Source organism: Anomaloglossus baeobatrachus, chromosome 1 (genome assembly GCF_048569485.1).
Source record: "Anomaloglossus baeobatrachus isolate aAnoBae1 chromosome 1, aAnoBae1.hap1, whole genome shotgun sequence".
NCBI classification, from domain to species: Eukaryota; Metazoa; Chordata; class Amphibia; order Anura; family Aromobatidae; genus Anomaloglossus; species Anomaloglossus baeobatrachus.
This window is the reverse complement of record NC_134353.1, coordinates 839,260,111-839,283,308: the sequence shown is the minus strand read 5'-3', so window position 1 is coordinate 839,283,308 and position 23,198 is coordinate 839,260,111. Positions and strand designations below refer to the sequence as shown.

The 23,198-nt window shown below is 46.8% G+C and overlaps 1 protein-coding gene across 6 annotated transcripts in view; it reads left to right on the top strand.

The window, feature by feature from the left end:
* XRCC4 (X-ray repair cross complementing 4) overlaps window positions 1-23,198 on the top strand; it is a 456,138-nt gene that overhangs the window by 265,551 nt on the left and 167,389 nt on the right. For all 6 annotated transcript variants that reach the window (XM_075341952.1, XM_075341967.1, XM_075341960.1 and 3 more), the window contains one exon: window positions 22,843-22,999. In XM_075341952.1, coding sequence (XP_075198067.1) covers window positions 22,843-22,999 — 157 coding nt within the window. The remainder of the gene's footprint in view (window positions 1-22,842; window positions 23,000-23,198) is intronic.

Genomic DNA, 23,198 nt, shown 5'->3' with positions numbered 1-23,198 from the left:
GGATTGTGCATTATGAAGAACTATTGTAACTATTGTACTTTTTAGGGCCCCTATATTGTTCTCATACAGGGACCCTCTTCTATCTCTGTCCGCTCCTGCCTGGGAGTATAGGGTGAGACCCATCAGCCTAATCCTCATAGAGTAGTCACCTCCTTGTTGCCAAAACATTTCAGAATAAAACTTACATGATTGTAATGCTGGAGGCGGCTATGATTCATGCTGTCAGACTCCATGTACAATATATATTCTCCAATAATTGAAACTTCTAGGGTCCAGTGTCTCTATGTAGCACACTGGCTTGGGAGAATATGGGTCAGTATCATAATGAATGTCTGTAGTTTAAGGGGTATCTTCCATTAAAAAAAAGCATTATCCATCATTTAGATTTAATAAATACTGTATTATTACTTTGTAGGACTACTGGGAGGCATACTGCATGCTCTGGATAAGACGGTTTAAAGGGGTTGTCCAGGACTTCCTCGGGATAGGTCATCAATGTCTGATCGGTGGGAGTGCGACAGCTCGCACCCCCAAAAACCAACTGTTCCTTGTGCAGCTGGAGGTCTTCAGTTGCAGAACTGCATAGCACAGCTCCATCACCAAAATAGTGGTCGTGGCCGGGTACTGCACATCTACTCCCTGGAATTTCTAGTCTTTACATGGATAATGCAGCTTGGTTATGTGAATCCCGCCTTACGTTTAAGAGTAAAGTATAAGTGTTACTACAAGACCCTTGCTGTACAGATCTCAATACAGTGAAAAGTTCCTGCAAGTTATTTTAATATTTTAATAAATATATAATCATATAACAATTTTTTTTAAACCAAATTTTGTTTGATTTCTATTGTAAAGGTATTGTTCAAGGAAGAGTTATTTATAACAGAAGCCCCAATAGTAGAAATGATGTCAGACAGATTGCAAGAGCTGCAGATTAAAGGGCTAGAATGTGAGAAATCTGCACTCATATTTAACCCCGAGCCTAATAGTAGCCATACACCTTAGATGACTGTTCTTCCTGACTCCTAAATAGAGCAATCATGTACTTTTTGATTGGGAAAATTAAAAAACAAAAAAACTACCTGACTTCTGGAGCAGCTGTTTGTCTGTCCATCTTTCTTTCCTCCATCATGTACCATCAGGGGTCATTCGGTACAACCCATGCCAATTCTATAGTCGGCCAGACCTGCTGAAATCTGCAAATTACTCTGACTTATGAGTAATGTGAATGAGGTCCTTAAGATGAGTGAAGTCAAGATGTCCTATGCTTGAGAGGCATAATATAGTCTCCAATTTATGATATATTTACAAATCATGCCTGCCAGTGCCGTAACTAGAGTCTGATTGGCCCTGGTGAAGAGTTTGAGCCTGGGCTTCCCACTCACATGTTCGTCAGATGTATGGGCCACTGTAGCATTCTAAATCCTATAAAGACATACAAATGCTCCTCCTCCCTCTTCATTGTGTGGTAATGTCACCCATCTTGTACAATTGTCCCCCATCCTGGGCCACTTCCTGGTAAATATGTCCCCCATCCTGGTAAATATGTCCCCATCCTGGTGTATAACCTCATCATGGCTATATCCTGGTAGATCTAGTCCCATCCTGGTATATACATCCACTATCATGGCCCCATCCTGGTATATATATCCCCATCATGATCTCATCATTGTATATGTCCCTATCATGGCCCCATCCTGGTGTATGACCCCATCATACCTATATCCTGATATATATGGCCCCATCCTTGTATATGACTCCATCATGGCTAAATCCTGGTGTATGACACCGATCATGGATATAGCCAGGCATATATGGTCCCATCCTGGTATATATATCCACTATCATAGCCCCCATCCTGCTACATATATCCCCATCATGACCCCATCCTGGCATATGTCCCTGTCATGGCCCCATCCTAGTGTATGACCCCCACCATGCCTCTGTCCTGGTATGTATGGCCCCATCCTCGTATATGTCCCCATCATGGCTCTATCCTACTGTATTACCCTGATCATGGATATAGCCTGGTATATATGGCCCCATTTTGGTATATATGACCCCATCATGTCTCATCCTGGTATATATGGCCCCATCATGGTATATATAGCCCCATCATGGCCCCATTCTGATATATATTCCTACCATGGCCCCATCCTGGTGTATATTCCTTCATCATGGCCCCATCCTGGTATATAGCCCCATCCTGGTATATGTCCCAATTATGTCCCCATCCTGATATATAACCCCATCCTGATATAGCTCCCCATCTCAGTATAAAGCTTGCATCCTGGTATATAGCCCTCTCATCCTGGTATATTGTCCTCCATCCTAGTATATAGCCCTCTATCCTGGAATATAGCCTTCTGTCCTTGTATATAGCCCTCTTATCCTGGTATATAGCCCCCAATCATGTTTTCATTCTGATATATAGCCCCCACACTGATATAAAGGTGTCATCCTGGTATATAGACCCCACATCCTGGTATATAGCCCCCCACCGTACACACATCTATCTGCATCAGGGGCTAGGGTAGGTGGGCCCCTTGCACCCCCGGACCCGGTTGCAGTTGTGATCCCTTCGATCGTGGTCCTTATGCCCCTGACGCTTGCAATGCCTTATAGATTTAGTTATCTTCTCTGTGACCCACACCTGTCTTAAAGGGGTTATCAGGCTTATTTTGACTTTTTTTTTATTATTACACTATTGGGCTACATTGGGGCAGGTAAGTAGATAGTGACCACTTACCTGCACTGCTGTCAGCCCCTCTCCCTCGGCTCAGAGCGGTCATGTGACTGCTCCTGCCGCGATTTTGCTGCTTCCATTCATTTCTTGTCAACATGGGCAGGACCATGTTGACATGCAAATCTGGAAAAGCATGTTGCCGCCCTGCTGGGCTGGTACAGTGCGTGATTCCCCGCCCCCCTTACCTGCACCCTCCCACACATTCCCCCACACCCTGTACTCTCCCCGCCCACGCTGTCACCGCCAGCACCGGGCTCCCTGCTCAGGATAGCAGGAGTAACCGTGCAGTGTGTGTCCTGCTCCAGCCCTGCGGCTGCCTTCATTGCAGTGTGTCAGTATCAGCAGCTTCTCACCCTGCCATGCTGGCAGCCGCGGGGATGACGAGCGCTGCTGCCAAGAGTCAGATGAGATCATTACCTGCTGTGACGATCTCCTCTTCACTCCTGTCAGCGCGGTCACTGCCGCCTATGCCCGCTGCATTCTCACGTCACTAGCGGTGACGTCACGGGTGATACTGCTGAGAATGCGGCGGGCATAGAAGGCAGTGACAGCGCTGACAGGAGTGAAGAGAAGATCATCACAGCAGCTAATGATCTCATCTAACATCCTTATGGCAGCGCTCGGCATCCCCTGCAGTGTCCTGGACTATTGATGTTAGCTCAGGTCACTGCACTGCTCTCCCAGCCAATGGGGAACATTCTGTTCTTCATTGACTGGGACAGTGACTATGGTATGGATCGTCATGTGTCTCCCTTATTGGATTATGCCGGACCCGGATTTGATTGTTCTTTTCAATAACTTGGTGAAAGAGGGAATGTTTTGGGGAGTGTTTTTTCAAATAAAACTTTTTTTGTTGTCTATTTTTTTTATTACTGACTGGGTTGGTGATGTCGGGTATCTGATAGACGCGTGACATCACTAATCCCAGGGCTTGACGGGGTAATATATGGGGTTCATGCCAAATGTGTAATGTCACCTGGCATCAACCCCATATATTACCCTGTTTGCCACCGCACCAGGGCAATGGGATGAGTTGGAGAAAAGCGCCAGGATTGGTACATCTAATGGATGCGCCACTTCTGGGGTGGCTGCGGCCTGCTATTTTTAAGGCTGGGGAGTGTCCAATAACAGTGGACCTCCCTAGTCTGAAAATACCAGACCACAGCTGTCCGCTTTACCTCGGCTGGGAATCCAATTTGGGGGTTGCCCCCTTGTTTTTTGTTTTAAATTATTTATTTAATTTAAAATAACAGCGTGGGGTGCCCTCTGTTTTGGATTATCAGCCAAGGTGAAGCTGCCAGCTGTGGTCTGCAGGCTGCAGCCGCCTGCTTTACCCTATCTGGCCACAAAAGATAGTGGGGACCCCACGTCGTTTTTTTTTTTTTTTTTTTTTTTATTTTTTAATTTTTTTGGCTAAATACAAGGCTAAGCACCCTTTAGTGCCACATGAAAGTCACTAAAGGGTGCCAGCTTAGAATATGCAGGGGGATAGGACATTATATATGTCTTTCTCATCTATCTATCTATTCATCTATCCATTATATATCTGTCTATCTATCTATCCCTCCATTCATTCATCCCTCTATCTCTGTCTCTATATTTATCTATTCATCTCTATATCTACTCATCTATTTATCTTTCTTGCTGCTTCCGTTTTTTTGTGGTCCGCAAAAAAAACGGAAGGCACACTGATGACACACCGATGCATACGTGAAAAAATGGACCGTTTTTTGCGGACCGCAAAAACGGAACGGTCATGTGAATGTAGCCCACATGTGTTCTCTATGGGGGTAGGGATCAGTACAGAACGATGGTGGGGGGGGGGGTCGGTACAGAGCGCCGTTTGTGTTTTTGTATATGTGGGTGGGGGGAGGGTTGCAGAGCCTGATGTGATGCTGGGCGCAGAGCCCGATGTGTGTGTGTGTGTGTGTGTGTGTGTGTGTGTGTGAGCCCGATGTGAGGCTGTTTTTTTCCATTGCTAGAGTGATAACAGGTCAGGTGCTGGGCGGAATACTGACAGGGAATGTGTGTGCAGAGGGCTGGCAGGGGGAGGGGCTAGACACTGAGGCCAGGCGGTGCCAGCTCTGACTGTGAGGTTTTGCACAGGAAGTGGTCAGTTTGCTGGAGCTGAATGTAAACTAAGAGCTGCAGAGAATAAAGGGATAATTCAAGAGGAACAAAAGTTAGAAAAGAAAAAATAACAATGTAGGGGTGTTTTATATGACAATACAGCACAGATAAACTCAAAATTTTTTTGTAAGCTAATGTCGGACAACTCCTTTAAGAATTGTTCCGATCTTGGACAAGAGAAAGTGGCCATGCATGTCTCTCAACATTCACTTTCTTTGGGAGTTCATAAATGCCCTCGTATCTATCACGGGGTGTGACACGATAATTTGGAATAGAGACGCCTAGACTGGCCCTTAGGCTAGGGACCCTAAGTTCGCCCTTATTCCAGAGGTACTTCAGATGGCGAAAAGGTCTGGAGCACCAGCGTAGCCCTGACTCCAGATCAGCCCTTATCTAATACTCCATAACCCCCACCCTGGGGAGGGCTGGGACAAGAGTGCTGAACCCCACAAAAATAGACAGGAAAAAAAAAAGCACAAACTTCACTGCAAGTACACACAAGGATAAAGACAATATGTACTCAGCGAGAAATAAAGTACAGGGAGGAAATAAACAAACAACGGGGATATTTTCATAGCACAGGAAGTAGCACTCAGCAGTCCACCAATAGCTGGATCACATAGCACAATCACTAGAGCTATAGTTGACATGGAGGAACACGTTCCACTATCTTTTAAAGGGCGGAGACGGCTGTGATAGGTTTTCAGGAATTACCTTCTTTTAGGCCGATCACCAGTGAGCACAAAACTGGTCGACACCTGACTCTGAATGTGCAATTCAAAAGCACCAGATTGCATGTAAGACTCTGCAGTGTGAACAGAGTCAGAAGTCGCCATCACACCAGGTGAGTATAGCGCAGAACACCGCATGACAGTATACTCCTTTCTTGACTTCCCATAAACTTATATAGACCGGGTCAAGTGAAAGTGCTGCAGCATCTCCATTAGTGTGTATGGTGATTTTTTATTGAATGTTCTCAGTGAGAGGAACAAAATTATAATCTTGTAATACCTTTTAATGGCTAACTAAAATAAAATAAAGTGATGTTACAAAGCAAGCTTTCGAGATATCTCAGGTCCCTTCATCAGGCATGGTATGACAAAATATCTTAAGAAACACAAATATATGCACAAACAGAGCAGCGGGATGGCATAATAAATGCCGTCCGAAAAGAGGATTACCCCCACAATTACCCCCTCCGTCAAAAGAAACGGTAAACCTGCACCTAGTCGACATTTATAACAGATGTACAAATAAGACATACCACTTTAAGACAAGTCTCCGCTAACACAGAGGTTAATTTTGTACTATTCACTAAATATTGGATGTGTACAATGTTGGAAATATTCTGTACTCTACTATTTTGTGATCTGATTTGTGTAGGTTCAATACCACTCAGATGTTATAGAAGAAAACCAAAAATCCTCAGTACATGTAGACTGTGGGATTTTACCATTAGAACCTACTCAGCCTTTTCATCAAATAAAGAGGATTGTGGAAAACCACAGTGTGGGCACAGAACAAGGGAACATTGCGCGGCTCTGACATGAATTATATACAAAGATACATCCACTTAAGGAAGTACGGGGTAAATTGTTTGAATATATATAAAGCGCTGCTCCTTCTCCCCTTTTCGTAGCCTTGTTTTATTATGACACTTTTATGGCTTTACCCCTAAAGACTGAAAGTTTAGCATTTCTAAAGATGTCTCAGGTTCCACCAAACACTGGATGCTAAACCGTATTAACCAGTGATCCCCAGCAGTGATGGCCGAGTGGAGTTTGAGATCTGTATATGCTGAGCTCATTTATCACAACTGGTAATTCAAGAGCAGCAAAAGCTTTTATGCTGTCACCTAAATTGCCATTTAATCTACAGCAAAAATCTGGAAACGTGCCGTCTAATAGCTGGCTTATTAAGTCATTCTATCCTGCTACTGTAAGCCGAACGTTTAATATCGCTATTTGCAGTAGTAAATCTTTATAGTCAATCCATTTAAATTGCACCCAAAAAAACCCCAAACCTTTTGATGTCAAACGTTTAACTATCCAGTCTTCTGGGTGAGCGCTGATAATCTCTTTTAGTCTTACCATATGCAGAAAATCCTAGGTTCATTTGTGGCTTGATTCACACATGATGGGTGTTTTTTGGACGTTTTTTCCTATAGTTTATCGAACAACGTGCATAAGTGGATACAAAGGAAAACTGATATGCGTTTCCCTTCACATTTACTCTTGTGTTTGGCTGCAGAAACTGCGTAGAAAAAAAATGACTGTGATCTTAGGCTAGTTTCACACTTGCGTTGAACGGTATCCGTTGCATTGCGTTGTGTAACGGATGCAACGGATGTGTTGCATATAGTGGCACAACGGATGCTGCAAAACAACGCAATTCGTTTTGATTTTTTTTTTTTTTTTTACAGTTTTACCAGCGGCAGACTATTGTAAACGATCAGCTGATCGCTCCCTGCAGCCGACCGCCGGGTGATCAGCTGAGCGCTGTCACTTGCCGGCGCTCGGGCATGCCGGCGGGCGGGCGCTCAGCTGAGCGCTGTCACTTGCCGGCGGCCGGGCATGCCGGCGGCCGGGCATGCCAGCGGGCGGGCGCTCAGCTGAGCGCTGTCGCTTGCCGACGGCCGGGCGCTCAGCTGAACGTTCGGCCACCGCGAGCCAAAATAAAGTTTGATTTAAAAAAAAAGAGCATGCGCAGTGGAATCCAGAGGATTCCGCTGCTCAAAATAACGTTACATGCTGCGTTCCTCCCGCTGGGCGGAAGCAACGGAGCGTCGCCCAGTGGAAGCAACGCAGGTCCTTTTGGTACAATCCGTCACCCATACAAGTCTATGGGAAACAGCGGAATCCGTTAACGGATTCCGCTGTTTTCCAAAAGGGCGGATTGTAACGGAAGGAAATAAACGCAAGTGTGAAAGTACCCTTAGCTTCAGTAAGTGAATTTCATGGATTCAGATGGTGGGACAATTGTTTCTTCATTTGTCATCCGTGTGCTGTCCGGATACAATCTGTTTGTTTTTTTCTCAGCAGCTATTAATAATTTTAGGACTATTTAGTTGTCCATCTTACAAAATTGTAATGTATCTGTATAAATCGGATGCCATACTGATGATCCCATGTTATTCTTGCACTGCACTCATTTCTGAGTCAAATTGCCGCATGCCGAATACAGCGAAGAAAAAACATAGATCTGCACTGCTTCATTGAAAAACATGGAGTGCGATCCTTTTTTGGGGGATTGCACTTATCTGATTTATACACTAATGGGAGCGAGCCCTAAAGGGTGAACTTTAAACACTCTTGATTGCGTACTTATGCTCATATTGTGGCTTTTCAGAAAAAACATATTTTGAAAATCTGACCGGGGATTGTGTGTCTTGAATAACTAGTCCAAGAGGACGGTGCCTCATAGTTTCTTCTTGCCCTACTCTCCTAGACTGACAGGTTTCTCCATATACAGGGTGGGCCAAAAGTATGGATACACCCTACTGTTTGTGGCATATTACTACGTCGGAGGGGCAAAACATTTGAGGCCGGGTGACGCCCATGTCGGCCATCTGCAAAGCCACCATTTTACTTTTTTTTATCAGGCTGTATCCATACTTATGGCCTACCCTGTACACAAACATAGGTAGAGGCCTGTCATTATAGTCGAGTAGGGTGGGGAGATGGTACTGAAGACTTGTCTTGGATTAGTTATACAAGACACATGGTCCTCGGCTGGCTTTTGAAAGTATGCATCTTTTACATTAAAATATACATGGCCATCCTGTCTCTGATTCGGCCTGTGTAAATCTGCTGTAAGTTTCCCATTAAAGGGAATCTGTCATGTCCCCTATACCCTCCAACCCAGCAGCATTCATAGCTATATGCCAAAATTTCCTCCCTACCCATACCTGTATAACGCTATTCACTATGAATATCTAAAAAAAAAAAAAAAAAAAACCTCACAGTCCCAGTGCTAACTAGGGCCTGGACTAGTCGAAGTGGTGTTAGTCCAGACTAGTCTGTTCTATTTTTATGTTATCATGCCCCTGTGTGCTCAATGTACACAGATTTCCATTGTCTCCCTTTAACATCCATTGCTGTTTGTTTCTGAAAAAACACCCTTTGCGTCAAATTTATCACTACATCTGTAGATGAATTCCCAGAGGGGTGTCATTTCCGAATTGGGGTAACTTGAGGGAGGTTTCTGCTCTACTGGCACTTTGAGGCTCTGTATATGGAGTCTGCAACCTATTCTAGGAAACTCTGCTCTGTAAAAGTCAAATAGCGCTCCTTCCCTCCCAGGTCTCGTCGTGTGGCCAAATGGTATTCTGCAGTCACATATGAGGTATTGTCACATTTACAGAAAGTTATATAACAATTATGCTGTCATTTTTACCTATTTTCCTTGTGAAAATGTGAAATCTGAGGCTAAAACATCATTTTAGTAGTAAAAATGTAATTATTTTTTCTTCACTGGCCTATGGTATAACATTTTGTGAAACATGTGGTGTCAATATGCTCACTGTACTGCTAGATGATTTCATTAAGAAGTGTAGTTTGTAAAATGTGGTCACTTATGGGGGGTTCTGCTGTTTTGACACCTCAGAGGCTCTGCAAAGCATTCCAGCCAAATCTGCACTTCGATATAGCGCTCCTTCCTTTTGAGATTTTCACTGTGCTTGAAACGAGTTTCTGACCACATATGAGGTATTTCCCTACTAAAAAGAAATCGCTTAACAAATTTTGTCATCCATTTTCACCTGTTCCCTTGTGAAAACAAAAATTGTGCCTCCAGCATCATTTTTGTTAAAAATGTAAAATTTTATTTTCACGCCATAATATAATAAAAGTATGTGAATCAGCTAATGTTTAGGCACACCAGGGTCTCAGCAAATGCGTCATTGCGCCCACTATCTATTCCAGCGAATTTTGCGCTCCAAAAGTCAAATGGCACTCCTTACCTTAAATGCTCTGCTGTGCACCCAAACAGTAGTTTTCCCACCACATATGAGGTACTGCCGTACTCTGGAGAAATGGCAAAAAAATGGAATGTGAATTTTCTCCTCTGTGAAAATGCAAAATTTGGGGTTGAGCCCCTCCGAGTGTCTGCCTGCTTGTTATGAGTACCAAGCACCTGAGAATGGTAGCGCTTGCTTATGATTAATTAGAACTCGTACTCCGTATAACTGCAAATTAAAAAATCTGACATGTGAATGGGGCATTTTTCACTCTTAAATGTACTTGATATATCCATTTTTGTATTCTAAACTGTTATCAATAAATAAAACTATAGATAATTACTGTGATGTATAAATCTTTAGTATGCATATTGGGATAAGATACACCTCCAATTAGAAATTTTAGTATAGTTCTCCTGATATAGCCATGTCTCTTACGTCATGTGCAGGGCATTACAGCTTAGGTATCAATGGTTACAACCCAACCCCAACCCAACCCAGCAACTAATTACCACTATATGAGTGTTCTTTGCCATGGATACCTAATCTGCAATGCCCTGCACATGAGGTAAGACACATGGCTATACACATGATACTTTTTATACATGTTGTCCTACTCCAAGCTGTATAGGCTTGAGAGCCAACTACCAATTAAGTAAATCAAGTGATGTGCATCTCTGTAATGAGGAGGGGTGTGGTGTAATGACATCAACACCCTATATAAGGTGTGCTTAATTATTAGGCAATTTCCTTTCCTTTCGCAAAATGGGTCAGAAGACAGATTTGAAGGGCTCTGAAAATTCCAAAATTGTGAGATGTCTTGCAGAGGGATGCAGCAGTCTTGAAATTGCCAAACTTTTGAAGCGTGATTACCGAACAATCAAGCGTTTCATGGCAAATAGCCAACAGGGTCGCAAGAAGCGTGTTGGGCAAAAAAGGCGCAAAATAACTGCCCATGAATTGAGGAAAATCAAGCGTGATTTGACATGGTGTATCAGGAGAACTATACTACATTTCTTTTTGGAGGTATTTGCTAATATTAATAATATACCTACTACATATTGGGATAGGATCTTTTAGATGGGCATACCCCTTTAAGTTAATATGTATACATATACAGTATATCATACATATACACTGTGTGTAGAATTATTAGGCAAGTTGTATTTTAGAGGATTTTTTTATTATTGATCAATAAATATGTTCTCAATCAACCCAAAAGACTCAGAAATATCAAAGCTTAATATTTTTTGAAGTTGGAGTGTTTTTTTTTTAGATTTGGCTATATTAGGAGGATTTCTGTTTTTTGCAGGTAACTTTTACCGTACAGAATTATTAGGCAACTTAATAAAAAACAAATATATTCCCATCTCACTTGTTTATTTTCACCAGGTAAACCAATATAACTGCACAAAATTTAGAAATAAACATTTCTGACATGCAAAAGCAAAACCCCAAAAAATTAGTGACTAATATAGCCACCTTTCTTTATGACGACACTCAACAGCCGACCATACATAGATTCTGTCAGTTGCTTGATCTGTTTATGATCAACATTGCGTGCAGCAGCCACCACAGCCTCCCAGACACTGTTCCGAGAGGTGTACTGTTTTCCCTCCCAGTAGATCTCACATTTTATGGGGGACCACGGATTCTATATGGGGCTCAGATCAGGTGAACAAGGGGGCCATGTCATTATTTTTACATCTTTTAGACCTTTACTGGCCAGCCACGCTGTGGAGTAGTTGGGTGCATGTGATGGAGCATTGTCCTGCATGAAAATCAAGTTTTTCTTGAACAATACCGACTTTTTCCTGTACCACTGCTTGAAGAAGTTGTCAACCAGAAACTAGCAGTAGGTATGGGAGTTGAGCTTCATTCCATCCTCATCCCGAAAAGGTCCCACAAGTTCATCTTTGATGATACCAGCCCATACCAGTATCCCACCTCCACCTTGCTGGCATCTGAGTCGGAATGGAGCTCTCTGCCCTTTACTGTTCCAGCCTCTGGCCCATCCATCTGACCCATCAAGAGTCACTCTCATTTCTTCAGTCCATAAAACCTTTGAAAAATCAGTCTTCAGATATTTCTTGGCCCAGTCTTGATGTTTTATCTTATGTTATTTTTGATCAAAGGTGGTCGTTTTTCAGCCTTCCTTACCTTGGCCATGTCCCTGAGTATGGCACACCTTGTGCTTTTTGACACTCCAGTAACGCTGCAGCGGTTGTTAATGCACAGTGCCGCACTAAAAGGTTTAGTATACGGAACCACTCAAGAGGTTTGCCGTGACATGGCAGTGGGCTTAATACAATCTGATCAGAATGGTAACAAAAGAACCTCATGTTCTATTTAATTTTTTGCCTGGCAGCTTTAGATCATTGTATTTTTTGCGATGTGCGATCCATGTCTTTTTCTTCATAGTGTGTCTGAAATATGGCCAAACTTATGGCAAATGGCATCTTGGCAGCTTCATGCTTGATTTTCCTCAATTCATGGGCAGTAATTTGCGCCTTTTTTGCCCAACACGCTTCTTACGACCCTGTTGGCTATTTGCCATGAAACGCTTGATTGTTCGGTGATCACGCTTCAAAAGTTTGGCAATTTCAAGACTGCTGCATCCCTCTGCAAGAAATCTCACAATTTTGGAATTTTCAGAGCCCGTCAAATCTCTCTCCTGACCCATTTTGCCAAAGGAAAGGAAGCTGCCTAATAATTAAGCACACCTTATATAGGGTGTTGATGTCATTACACCACACCCCTCCTTATCTTATTACAGAGATGCACATCACCTGATTTACTTAATTGGTAGTTGGCTCTCAAGCCTATACAGCTTGGAGTAGGACAGCATGTATAAAAATTATCATGTGATCAAAATACTCATTTGCCTAATAATTCTGTACACAGTGTACATGTTTATGTATACAATACATCACATCATTCTAGTGCAATGTCAAACAAGACTATTAGTGTGGCTTTGCCTACTTGTTCCCTCTACATCATGTCTACTTTTTCTCTACTCCCTGCAAGTGTTTTCAACACTTCTCTCCAAAGAGGTTTTTGAGAAAGCGGAAAAAGACAGAACAGACTAAAGGAAGCATCAGGACAGATAAGAAGGAAGGCAAAGTGAATGCGGAGGCGGTGGAGATTATATTGGCATCTCGCGTCCAATAATAAAGATTTATTATGGAAAATGTAGTCAATTTTTAATTGAAGTGAAGTATTAGCTGAATCTTTGTACAAAATTGTTGCAGTCTGACCTTTCTAAATTGATATGGATGCCAGCGGATCCCAACAGTTCAGATTGTGATTCGTGGTTCTACTGTCGTCTTATCAGAACACCTAAGAAATCAAGACCCCTACTCCAAGAATGTGGTTATCTTTAAGGAGGGAAGATTAAACTAGACAAGTTGACAGTGAATGAGAGGGGGAGAGTGGTGTGTTTGTGAACTTGAAAGATTATGTCTGATTAGACATTTAACTTGTTTCATGGGAGCTGTCTTGGAAACGCCTACTACTCCTGCATGTCGGGCACTACATAGAAATCTGTCATTTATCTTTCTTCCAGTTTTATGGTTATCGTTAGTAAATGTAAGTTTCTGTCTCAATAGTGCTTGTCTTCTGGAGGCCTGGAGAGCAGAATGTGATACGCTGCTTTGACCATGTGTAACACAGCAACTTTGAGTGATTTTTTTTTTCTTTTTCTCAACCCAAATTTCTTTATATAGAAATCTGTATACAGTGCCTTGAAAAATTATTTATATCCCATGACCTTTCCACATTTTTTTCACCTTACACCCACATTTTATGTGAAATACCAACACAAAGTAGCAAGTATTTGTGATGTATAAAGGAAATGATACATGGTTTTATTCTTAGTATAACTACAGCTGTTCTCTGAAGGCCTCAGAGGTTTGTTTAAGAATTTTAAAGATCAAACAGCATAATAAAAACCAAGGAACACACCAGACAGAACAGGGATAAAGTTGTGGGTAAGTGTAAAGCAGGGTTGGGTTTTTAAAAAAAAAAAAAATAACACCAAGCTCTGAACATCTCAAGAAATACTGTTCAATCTATCTTCCAAAAACAATCCTAATCATACTGCCATAACTACAATGGATGGTTTAGATCAAAGCATATTCATGTGTGTGAATGTCCTGGTCACAGTCCAGACCTAAATCCCATTGACAAATTGTGACACGACTTGAAAATTCTGTTCTCAGATGCTCTTCATCTATTTTCACTGAGCTAGAGCTATTTTCCAAAGAAGAACAGGCAACAATTTTAGCTTCTAGATGTTGAAAAGTAGTAGAGACATAGCCCCAAAAACTTGCAGCAATAATTGTGGTCCTACGAAAGAATGACTCGGGAGAGTGGGGCATTTAAGTTTGTAGGTGTAAAATGAAAAAATGTGGACATGTTCACAGGTTATGTATACTTTTTAAAGGTACTATATATTGTTAAAAAAAAACCACTATTAATAAAATTGTATTCTTGGGATTTAGGGCCTTTCCAGACCTGAAATTGATTTCTACAGTCAGTCTTTGTGACTGCAGATTGTTGAACTGTGATAGTGAGTGTTTTACCAATTGTTAGGATTCCCCTCAATAGCCAACGGAGCGGGTGGTAATATGGCCGCAATTATATAGTTGGCATACTGGCAGTCACTTGTTGGCTAGATTCATATTAGCTAGTCTCAATAGCGGATGAGTCTAGCTTAAAAGAATATTGTCCTAATTAGAGAAACTGATGACAATTTAATAATCACGACTTCCTTCTCGATCTGGAAATTGAGAGGAATTTTAGCATGAGCATAAGGCTGGGGCCACACTGGGTCTACTGCGATCTCCTTGCATGACACTCGGCTCGTACTGGCAGTACAGCAGAGCCGAGTGTCATGCGTGTGTCCTTCCAATTGAGGTCCGTTCGTGCGAGCAGACCTCAGCTGCGGGGGGCGGGCCGGCACTCAGAAGGGGAGGGAGGGATTTCTCTCCCTCTCTCCTGTGTAGCCGGCTATTGCCATTCTCGCACTGCACTAGCGGTACACCGGAGTACCGCAAGTGCAGTGCGATTTTTCTCTCGCCCCATTCACTTGAATGGGTGCGAGAGAAAGAGTCTCGCATTACAATCGCAGCATGCTGCGATTGTTTTCTCAGTCCGATTAGGGCTGAGAAAATAATCGCTCATGTGTGCTGACACACAGGCTAATATTGGTCTGAGTGGAATGCGATATTTTATCGCACTCCACTCGCACTGTTTTTCTCGCCGTGTGGCTTAGGCCTAATACACACTATCTTGTAACTGTATAAATTTACCTCAAGTCCAGAAAACTTATAATTTTTTTATACCCTCATCTAAAGTGCCATGAAGGCATGAAAATCGATAAAGCACAATTAAACAAAATGTGAATGTTAATTTGGATTTTTGGGTTCAAAACGTGCTGGTGGATCAATAGGTTATTTTATGATAGACACCTTTATTAAATAATGATGCAACAAGATGTGACTTCTGATAATCTGATATCAAGTTTTAATTCTTGGATGAGGCCTATAGATGTTGTGCTATGATAACAACTTCTGGCCTTTGGCTCTTTGGGACATTTTGATGTTATGGAGACTTTCCTTTTCTTGACCCCCTTCCATGGATCAGAATAAGAAGCAATTCTGGGATTGACTACCAAGTACTTCTATTTCCTGATCTGCAGCTGTTTAGTTAGTTGAGGATTAGTTTCTGCAATAACAGCTGAGGATTTTTTTTTCATGAGATGACCCCCTTAAAGTCAGACTCAATGTATAACAGTGGTCTGCAGTTAGAGGACAGATCAGGCAACATTAATACGCCAACACTCTTGGTCAAGTAGCCATTGTTTTAAGGTCTTTCTACATATGCAGTTCAACAAACAAATGCACATTCATAGGAATTCATAGGAATTTGTATCTGATCGTTGCTCTAAGGGGCACTTTGCACACTGCGACATCGCAGGTACGATGTCGGTGGGGTCAAATTGAAAGTGACGCACATCCGGCATCGCATGCGACATCGCAGTGTGTAAAGCCTGGATGATACGATTAACGAGCGCAAAAGCGTCGTAATCGTATCATCGGTACAGCGTCGGCGTAATCCATAATTACGCTGACGCCATGGTCCGATGTTGTTCCTCGCTCCTGCGGCAGCACACATCGCTGTGTGTGAAGTCGCAGCAGCGAGGAACATCTCCTACCGGCCTCACTGCGGCTTCCGTAGGATATGCGGAAGGAAGGAGGTGGGCAGGATGTTTACATCCTGCTCATCTCCGCCCCTCCGCTCTGATTGGCCGCCTACCGTGTGACGTCGCAGTGACGCCGCACGACCCGCCCCCTTAACAAGGAGGCGGGTCGCCGGCCACAGGGACGTCGCACGGCAGGTGAGTGTGTGTGTGAAGCTGGCGTAGCGATAACTTTCGCTACGCCAGCTATCACCACATATCGCTGCTGCGACGGGGGCGGGCACTATCGCACTCGGCATCGCAGCATCGGCCTGCGATGTCGTAGTGTGCAAAGCCCGCCTAAGCCTCATTTAGACTTTAGCTTTTTTAGTACAAGTTCTATCATAGATAGAATGTGTACCTATTTTAGTGTCTATGAAGCTGTTGAAATCTTCATGTTATTTTACCAATGGACTGGGTACACGAAATCATGGAGACATGTCCGATTTTTCATCCTAGTCTTGGATCAAACTCCACAAAGCAAGTCTATGGGTCCACGAAAGGGTACATTACTTACCGGTAATGGAATTTTCCTGAGTCCACGACAGCACCCACGAGAGAGGGATCCGCCCCCTTCAGGACAGGAAACCTACAGATAAAAAAGGGGCAGTCCCCCTCCCTCATCAGTTGGTTGCAGAGAACCGGGAGAGGAACCGCCAATGAATAAATACACAAAATAACCAGACCCCAGGACACCAAATGGTGACAAACAAACAAGAAAGGGTAGGGGTGTAAAGGGTGCTGTCGTGGACTCAGGAAAATCCCATTACCGGTAAGTAATGTACCCTTTTCCTTTCGTCATGACAGCACCCACGAGAGACTTAGAGAGAATACACTCAGAGGGTGGGAAAAAAACGCGCGAAGGGCCAAGCCTCCAACGGAAGACAGCGGAAGAACAAAGGCTAGACGGCAAAGACCGGAAAAGCGGACGGAGAGGATCAGGACACAGCCGTACAATGCCACCGAAGGAGACACAGGCCACATCCATCCAAGGAGGAGGCAACCGCCCAGGAGAAGGATCCGACACCGAGGAGGCCAGGGGAACCCGCAGCACCACAGACGATAGGGGAACAGCATCCCACAGCCATCGGGACAAGGGACGGCACGCCATGCGAGGACCACAGCCGGAATCCTGAAAGACAAAGAATAAAAAACAAAGACCAACCCCGCCGCCAAGGGGCCGACCTAGCGACACAGACGAGGACAGAGCCCCCCCACGAACAGGCAGCGAAACGAAGAAACGTAGAAGACACCCTGCGCGGGAAGAAAAACCCCGAAGACACCCGCTCGGCAGAAGAACAACCGGACCGGAACACCGCAAGGCAGGAAGGACCAACGGACAGGGCCGGACAGGCGCGAACACACCCCACAGAAGCAAGGGCGACCAAGAGACAGCACCGCAACGGACGAGGAGAAGAAGAGACGCAGAGGCGAAGCAGGAAGCCCAAGGCGCCAGGCCAGGCGGAAGGCCAGGGAGGCGCAAGGCGGCAGCGGCGCAAGGCCAAGGCAGGAAGGACCAACCAGGAGCGCCGCAAGAAGCAAGCACATACGACCAGGAGGCCCCAAGGCACAGAGGCCAAGAGGTACAGAGGCCAAGAGGCCCCAATGCCCAGAGGCCCAGAGCCCAAGAGGCCCAGACCCCAAAAGGTCCCGAGCCCAAGAGGCACAGAGGCCCAGAGACCAAGAGGCACAGAGACCAAGAGGCACAGAGAGCAAGAGGCACAGCGTCCAAGAGGCACAGCGCCCAAGAGGCACAGCGCCCAAGAGGCACAGCGCCCAAGAGGCCCAGAGACCAAGAGGCCCAGAGGCCAAGGGGCCCAGAGGCCAAGCGGCCCAGAGGCCAAGCGGCACAGAGGCCCCGAAGCCAAGAGGCCCAGAGGCCAAGAGGCACAGAGGCACAGGCACGGAGGACAAGAGGCCCAAAAGGCCAGGAGGCCCATAGTCCAAGAGGGCCAGAGGCCAAGCGGCAGAGAGGCGAAAAGGCACAGAGGCCAAGAAGCACAGAGGCACGGAGCGGAGGCCAAGAGGCAAGAGGCAACGCGGCACAAGGGCCAAGAGGCACAGAGGCCAAGAGGCACAGAGGCCAAACGGCACAGAGGCCAAGAGGCACAGAGGCCAAACGGCACAGAGGCCAAACGGCACAGAGGCCAAGAGGCACAGAGGCCAAACGGCACAGAGGCCAAGGGGCACAGAGGCCAAGAGGCACAGAGGCCAAGAGGCACAGAGGCCAAGGGGTACAGAGGCCAAGAAGCACAGAGGCACGGAGCGGAGGCCAAGAGGCAAGAGGCAACGCGGCACAAGGGCCAAGAGGCACAGAGGCCAAACGGCACAGAGGCCAAACGGCACAGAGGCCAAGAGGCACAGAGGCCAAACGGCACAGAGGCCAAGAGGCACAGAGGCCAAAGGGCACAGAGGCCAAGAGGCACAGGGGCCAAGAGGCACAGAGGCACAAGGGCCAAAACGACAAAGGCCAAGAGGCACAGAGGCCAAGAGGCACAGAGGCATAGAGGCCGGAGCCAGGAGGCACAGGGTCAGGAGGCTCCAGCCAGCAGGTACAGAGACCAGGAAGGCCCAGAGGACAAGAAGGCATAGGGGCCATGACGGCACAGAGGCCAAGAAGGCACAGAGGCCAAGAAGGCACAGAGGCCAAGAAGGCACAGAGGCCAAGAGGCACAAAGGCCAAGGGGCACAAAGGCCAAGAGGCACAGAGGCACAGAGGCACAAAGGCCGGAGCCAAGAGGCACATAGGCCAAGAGACCAAGAGGTACAGAGGCCGGAGACAGCAGGCACAGAGGCACGGGGCCGGGAGGCCCAGAAGACAAGAAGGCACAGAGGCCAAGACAGCACAGAGACCAAGAAGCCAAGAGGCACCGAAGGCCAAGAGGCACAGAGGCCAAGAGACACAGAGGCCCGAGCCAGAAGGCACAGAGGCACGGGGCCAGGAGGCCCAGAGGCCCGGAACCACACAGAGGCCCGGAAGCCACACAGAGGCCCGGAAGCCACACAGAGGCCTGGAAGGCACACAGAGGCCAGGAAGCCACACAGAGGCCAGGAAGCCACACAGAGGCCCAGAAAGCCACACAAAGGCCAGGAAGCCACACAGAGGCCAGGAAGCCACACAGAGGCCAGGAAGCCACACAGAGGCCAGGAAGCCACACAGAGGCTAGGAAGCCACACAGAGGCTAGGGAGCCACACAGAGGCCAGGGAGCCACACACAGAGGCCAGGCAGCCACAGAGACCAGGAACCCGAGAGGCCAGAGGCACCGAGGCAGGAGGCATGAGGCCAGGAGGCAACCGAGGCGCGTGGCCAGGAGCCCAAGGCGCAGAGACAGTACACACAGAGGCCCGAAGGCAGGAGGCACCGAGGCCAGGAGGTACACAGACCCGAGGATAAGAAGGCACAGAGGCCCGAGGCCAGAAGGCACAGAGGCCCGAGGCCAGAAGGCACAGAGGCCCGAGGCCAGAAGGCACCGAGGCCCGAGGCCAGAAGTCACAGAGGCCTGAGGCCAGAAGTCACAGAGGCCCGAGGCCAGAAGGCATAGCGGCCCAAGGCCAGGAGGCACAGTGGTCAAAGGCTAGGATGTACAGCGGCCCCAGGCCAGGAGGCACCAAGGGCAGGCAGCACAGAGGGCCAAGGCCATGAGGTACAAAGGACCAAGGGCAGGCAGCATAGCGGAACAGAGGCACAAGCCAGGAAGCACGAGGCCCGGAAGCACGAGGCCGAGAGACACAAAGGCCCGAGGCCAGGAGGCCCGGGGCCAGGAGGAACAGGGACCAGGAGGCCCCGAGACCCAACGTCAGAAGGCGCAAAGGCCAGGAGGCTCAGAGGCGGGGAGGGCCCGAGGCCCGGAGGACCCGAGACCAGAGGTCAGGAGGTCCAGAGGTCACAGAGGCCACAGAGACCAGGATGCCCCGAGACCAACAGAGGCTAGGAGGCCCAGAGGCACACAGAGGCCCGCCACAGAGGCCCAGAGGCTAGGAGGCCCAGAGGCTAGGAGGCCCAGAGGCTAGGAGGTCCAGAGGCTAGGAGGCCACAGAGGTCAGGAGGCTCAGGGGCCACAGAGGTCAGGAGACCCAGAGGCCAGAAAAAACACCCAGGCCACATGGGCCAGGACATACAGAAGGCACAGGGGCCCGGAGGACACAGAGGCCACAGGGGCCCGGAGGCCACAGGGACCAGGAGGGCACAGAGGCCACAAGGGCCAAGAAACCACAGAGGCCAGGAACCCACAGGGGCCACGAGTCCATAGAGCCCACAGGAGCCAGGAGCCTACAGGGGCCACAGGGGCCAGGAGTCCACAGAGGCTACAGGAGCCAGGAGTCCACAGAGGCCACGAGGGCCAGGAGTCCACAGAGGCCACGAGGGCCAGGAGTCCACAGAGGTCACGAGGGCCAGGAGTCTCAGAAAGGCCACGAGGGCCAGGAGTCCACAGAGGCCACGAGGGCCAGGAGTCCACAGAGGTCACGAGGGCCAGGAGTCTCAGAAAGGCCACGAGGGCCAGGAGTCCACAGAGGCCACGAGGGCCCGGAGTCCACAGAGGCCACGAGGGCCAGGAGTCCACAGAGGCTACAGGGGCCCAGAGTCCACAGAGGCCTTACAGGGGCCAGGAGTCGACGGAGGCACAGAGGGCCAGGCAAACACAGAGGCAACAGGGGCCCCTGGCCCTGCGGCAGAATCCAGCTCCAAAGTCCGATCAGGAAGCCACACAGCCCGGCCCGAAGCCACGTACCGACCCCGGACCAGCACAGGCAGGGACTCCGGGACGATCCTCCGTGTACTGCCGGGACACCGCCGAGGAGACAGAGCGTGGACGCGTCCCCGGACACATCGCACCCGCCGTGCAACCGGAGGCGCAGCCCGCGCCACAGGGAGAGGCGCCGGCCGCCGAGCACCGACAGCAACTTACCCCGCGTCCGGCTCAGGAAGGAGGGATCCATGGCCTTCACAAGGAACCTGCCCGGTCCACTTCCCCGGAAGCGCTCCAGTGCACTTCCGGGTCACGGCAGCAGAGAGCGCGCGGACACGGCAGGGCCCCCCCTGCCGTCCACAGAGCCAGGCGCGCGCAGGTGCCGGCGTCATTACCCCGGAGGCAAAGCCGAACCAAGGGGAAGAGGACGAGGCGCACCGGAGGACGGAGTCCACGAGGGGAGCTCCACCGACCGTGCTTCTGGACCTAGAGCTCCGCCGTTCCCACGGAGACCGCACGGACTCAACCGGACCCAGGTACTGTAGGTTCCTCTCCATTCAGGACAGGAAACCAACTGATGAGGGAGGGGGACTGCCCCTTTTTTATCTGTAGGTTTCCTGTCCTGAAGGGGGCGGATCCCTCTCTCGTGGGTGCTGTCGTGACGAAAGGAAAAAAGACATACAGCACTCGGATCCCATCACGGACTGATTGCTTGGAAAAGCTTGAAAAGCCTCCACAAGTCTTTTATTTCTTTTCTTTCTAGAAAGACTGACCAAGCTCTGATGACCCTAAAAACGTTGATGAAACTGCAGTTGAAACCAGAACTTTCCATCCACTATCTATAAAGACACATCTGCATGTTTTACTCACTCTCTGACATGAAATCAGAATAAACCTTTCCTGTTTTAGGTCAATTAGGAACCAAAATTATTTATATTTGCCAAATACCAGAATAATGAGAGCGAGAATGTTTTAAGGCTTTTTTTATTACTTTCTACGATGTCAAATGTTTACATACATTTCATTAGTATTTAGTACCATTGCCTTTAAACTGTATGACTTGCGTCAAATGTTTTGGATATCCTTCCACAAGTTCTCACAATCGTTAGTAGGAATTTTGGCCCTTTCCTCCTGACAGAACTGGTGTAACTGATCCATGTTTGTAGGTCGCCTTGCTTGCCCTGGTCTTTTCAGCTTGCCAATAAATTTTAAATAGGATTGAGATCAGGACTTTGTGATGGCCACTCCAAAACATTGACTTTGTTATCCTTAAGCCACTTTGTAACAAGTTTGGTAGTATGCTTCGGGTCAATGTGCATTTGGAAGACCCATTTCTGCCCAAGCTTTACGTTCCTGGCTAATGTCTTGAGATATTGCTTCAGTATTGCCGCATAATCTTCTTTCCTCATGATGCCATCTATTTTGTGAAGTGCACCACTCCCTCCTGCAGCAAAACACCCCCACAACATGATGCTGCCACCACCGTAGTTCGCAGTTGGGATGCCTTAAAACATTTTCTCACTCATTATTTTGGCATTTGACAAATATAAAGAATTTTGGTTCCTAATTGACCTAAAACACAAAACAGTTTATTCTGATTTCATGTCAGATAGTGAGAAAAACATGCATATAAGTCTTTTTAGATAGTGTATGTAAACTTCTGGTTTCAACTGTACAAGAAAAATCACTGACGTCTGAATGAACCTTGAGAAACATCTGTAGCTGATTGCATCTTTTATCTGTGCCTAAAAATTGCCGTTGTTTGATGGTATATCCTCTTGTGCTGCCGAAAATAATGACAGGAGTGGGACAAATATGCATACTTTATATATTGTGTAGGTAGTACTGAATCACAACAGTTATATTTCAGATCTTGCTATTTATACATACAATTATTCCTTCCAGGTGGTCATAAAATAGATTTTTTTTTTTATAGATTGTTATTCATACACATTGTACATCTGAATCTCATGCAATAAGCGGAATAGATGTCTCGACGAGATGTAATAAATTATCCAGTATGTATTTCCAAGATATAATGGAAGGTTAGTAATACTACTGTTTTCATTTTTCACTTTTCAGCTCTGCCATCTGCATCCAGGAGCCAATCTCTATTAAACACCCCTGATGACTCTCCGGACATTGCTCCAAGCAGAAAGCGAAGGCAACGAGGGCAAAAAGGATATTACACACAAATGAAGCGTAAACCTTCGCAACTTGAAGTTCAAGAGGAGCCAAGGTAATAAAGTAGTTTACTTATACTTAAAGGAGAAAAATCCTTCACTGGATTGTTCTATATCTCTACATAGGCTATGGCAACGAATTGCTGAGGTATAAGGTCCAACACGCTCTCTTATAAAGTGGCCACTAAGTATATGTGCCGGCTACCTGATAACGATCTACTGTACTGCTGATTGTTGGTTTAGTAATCTGCATTT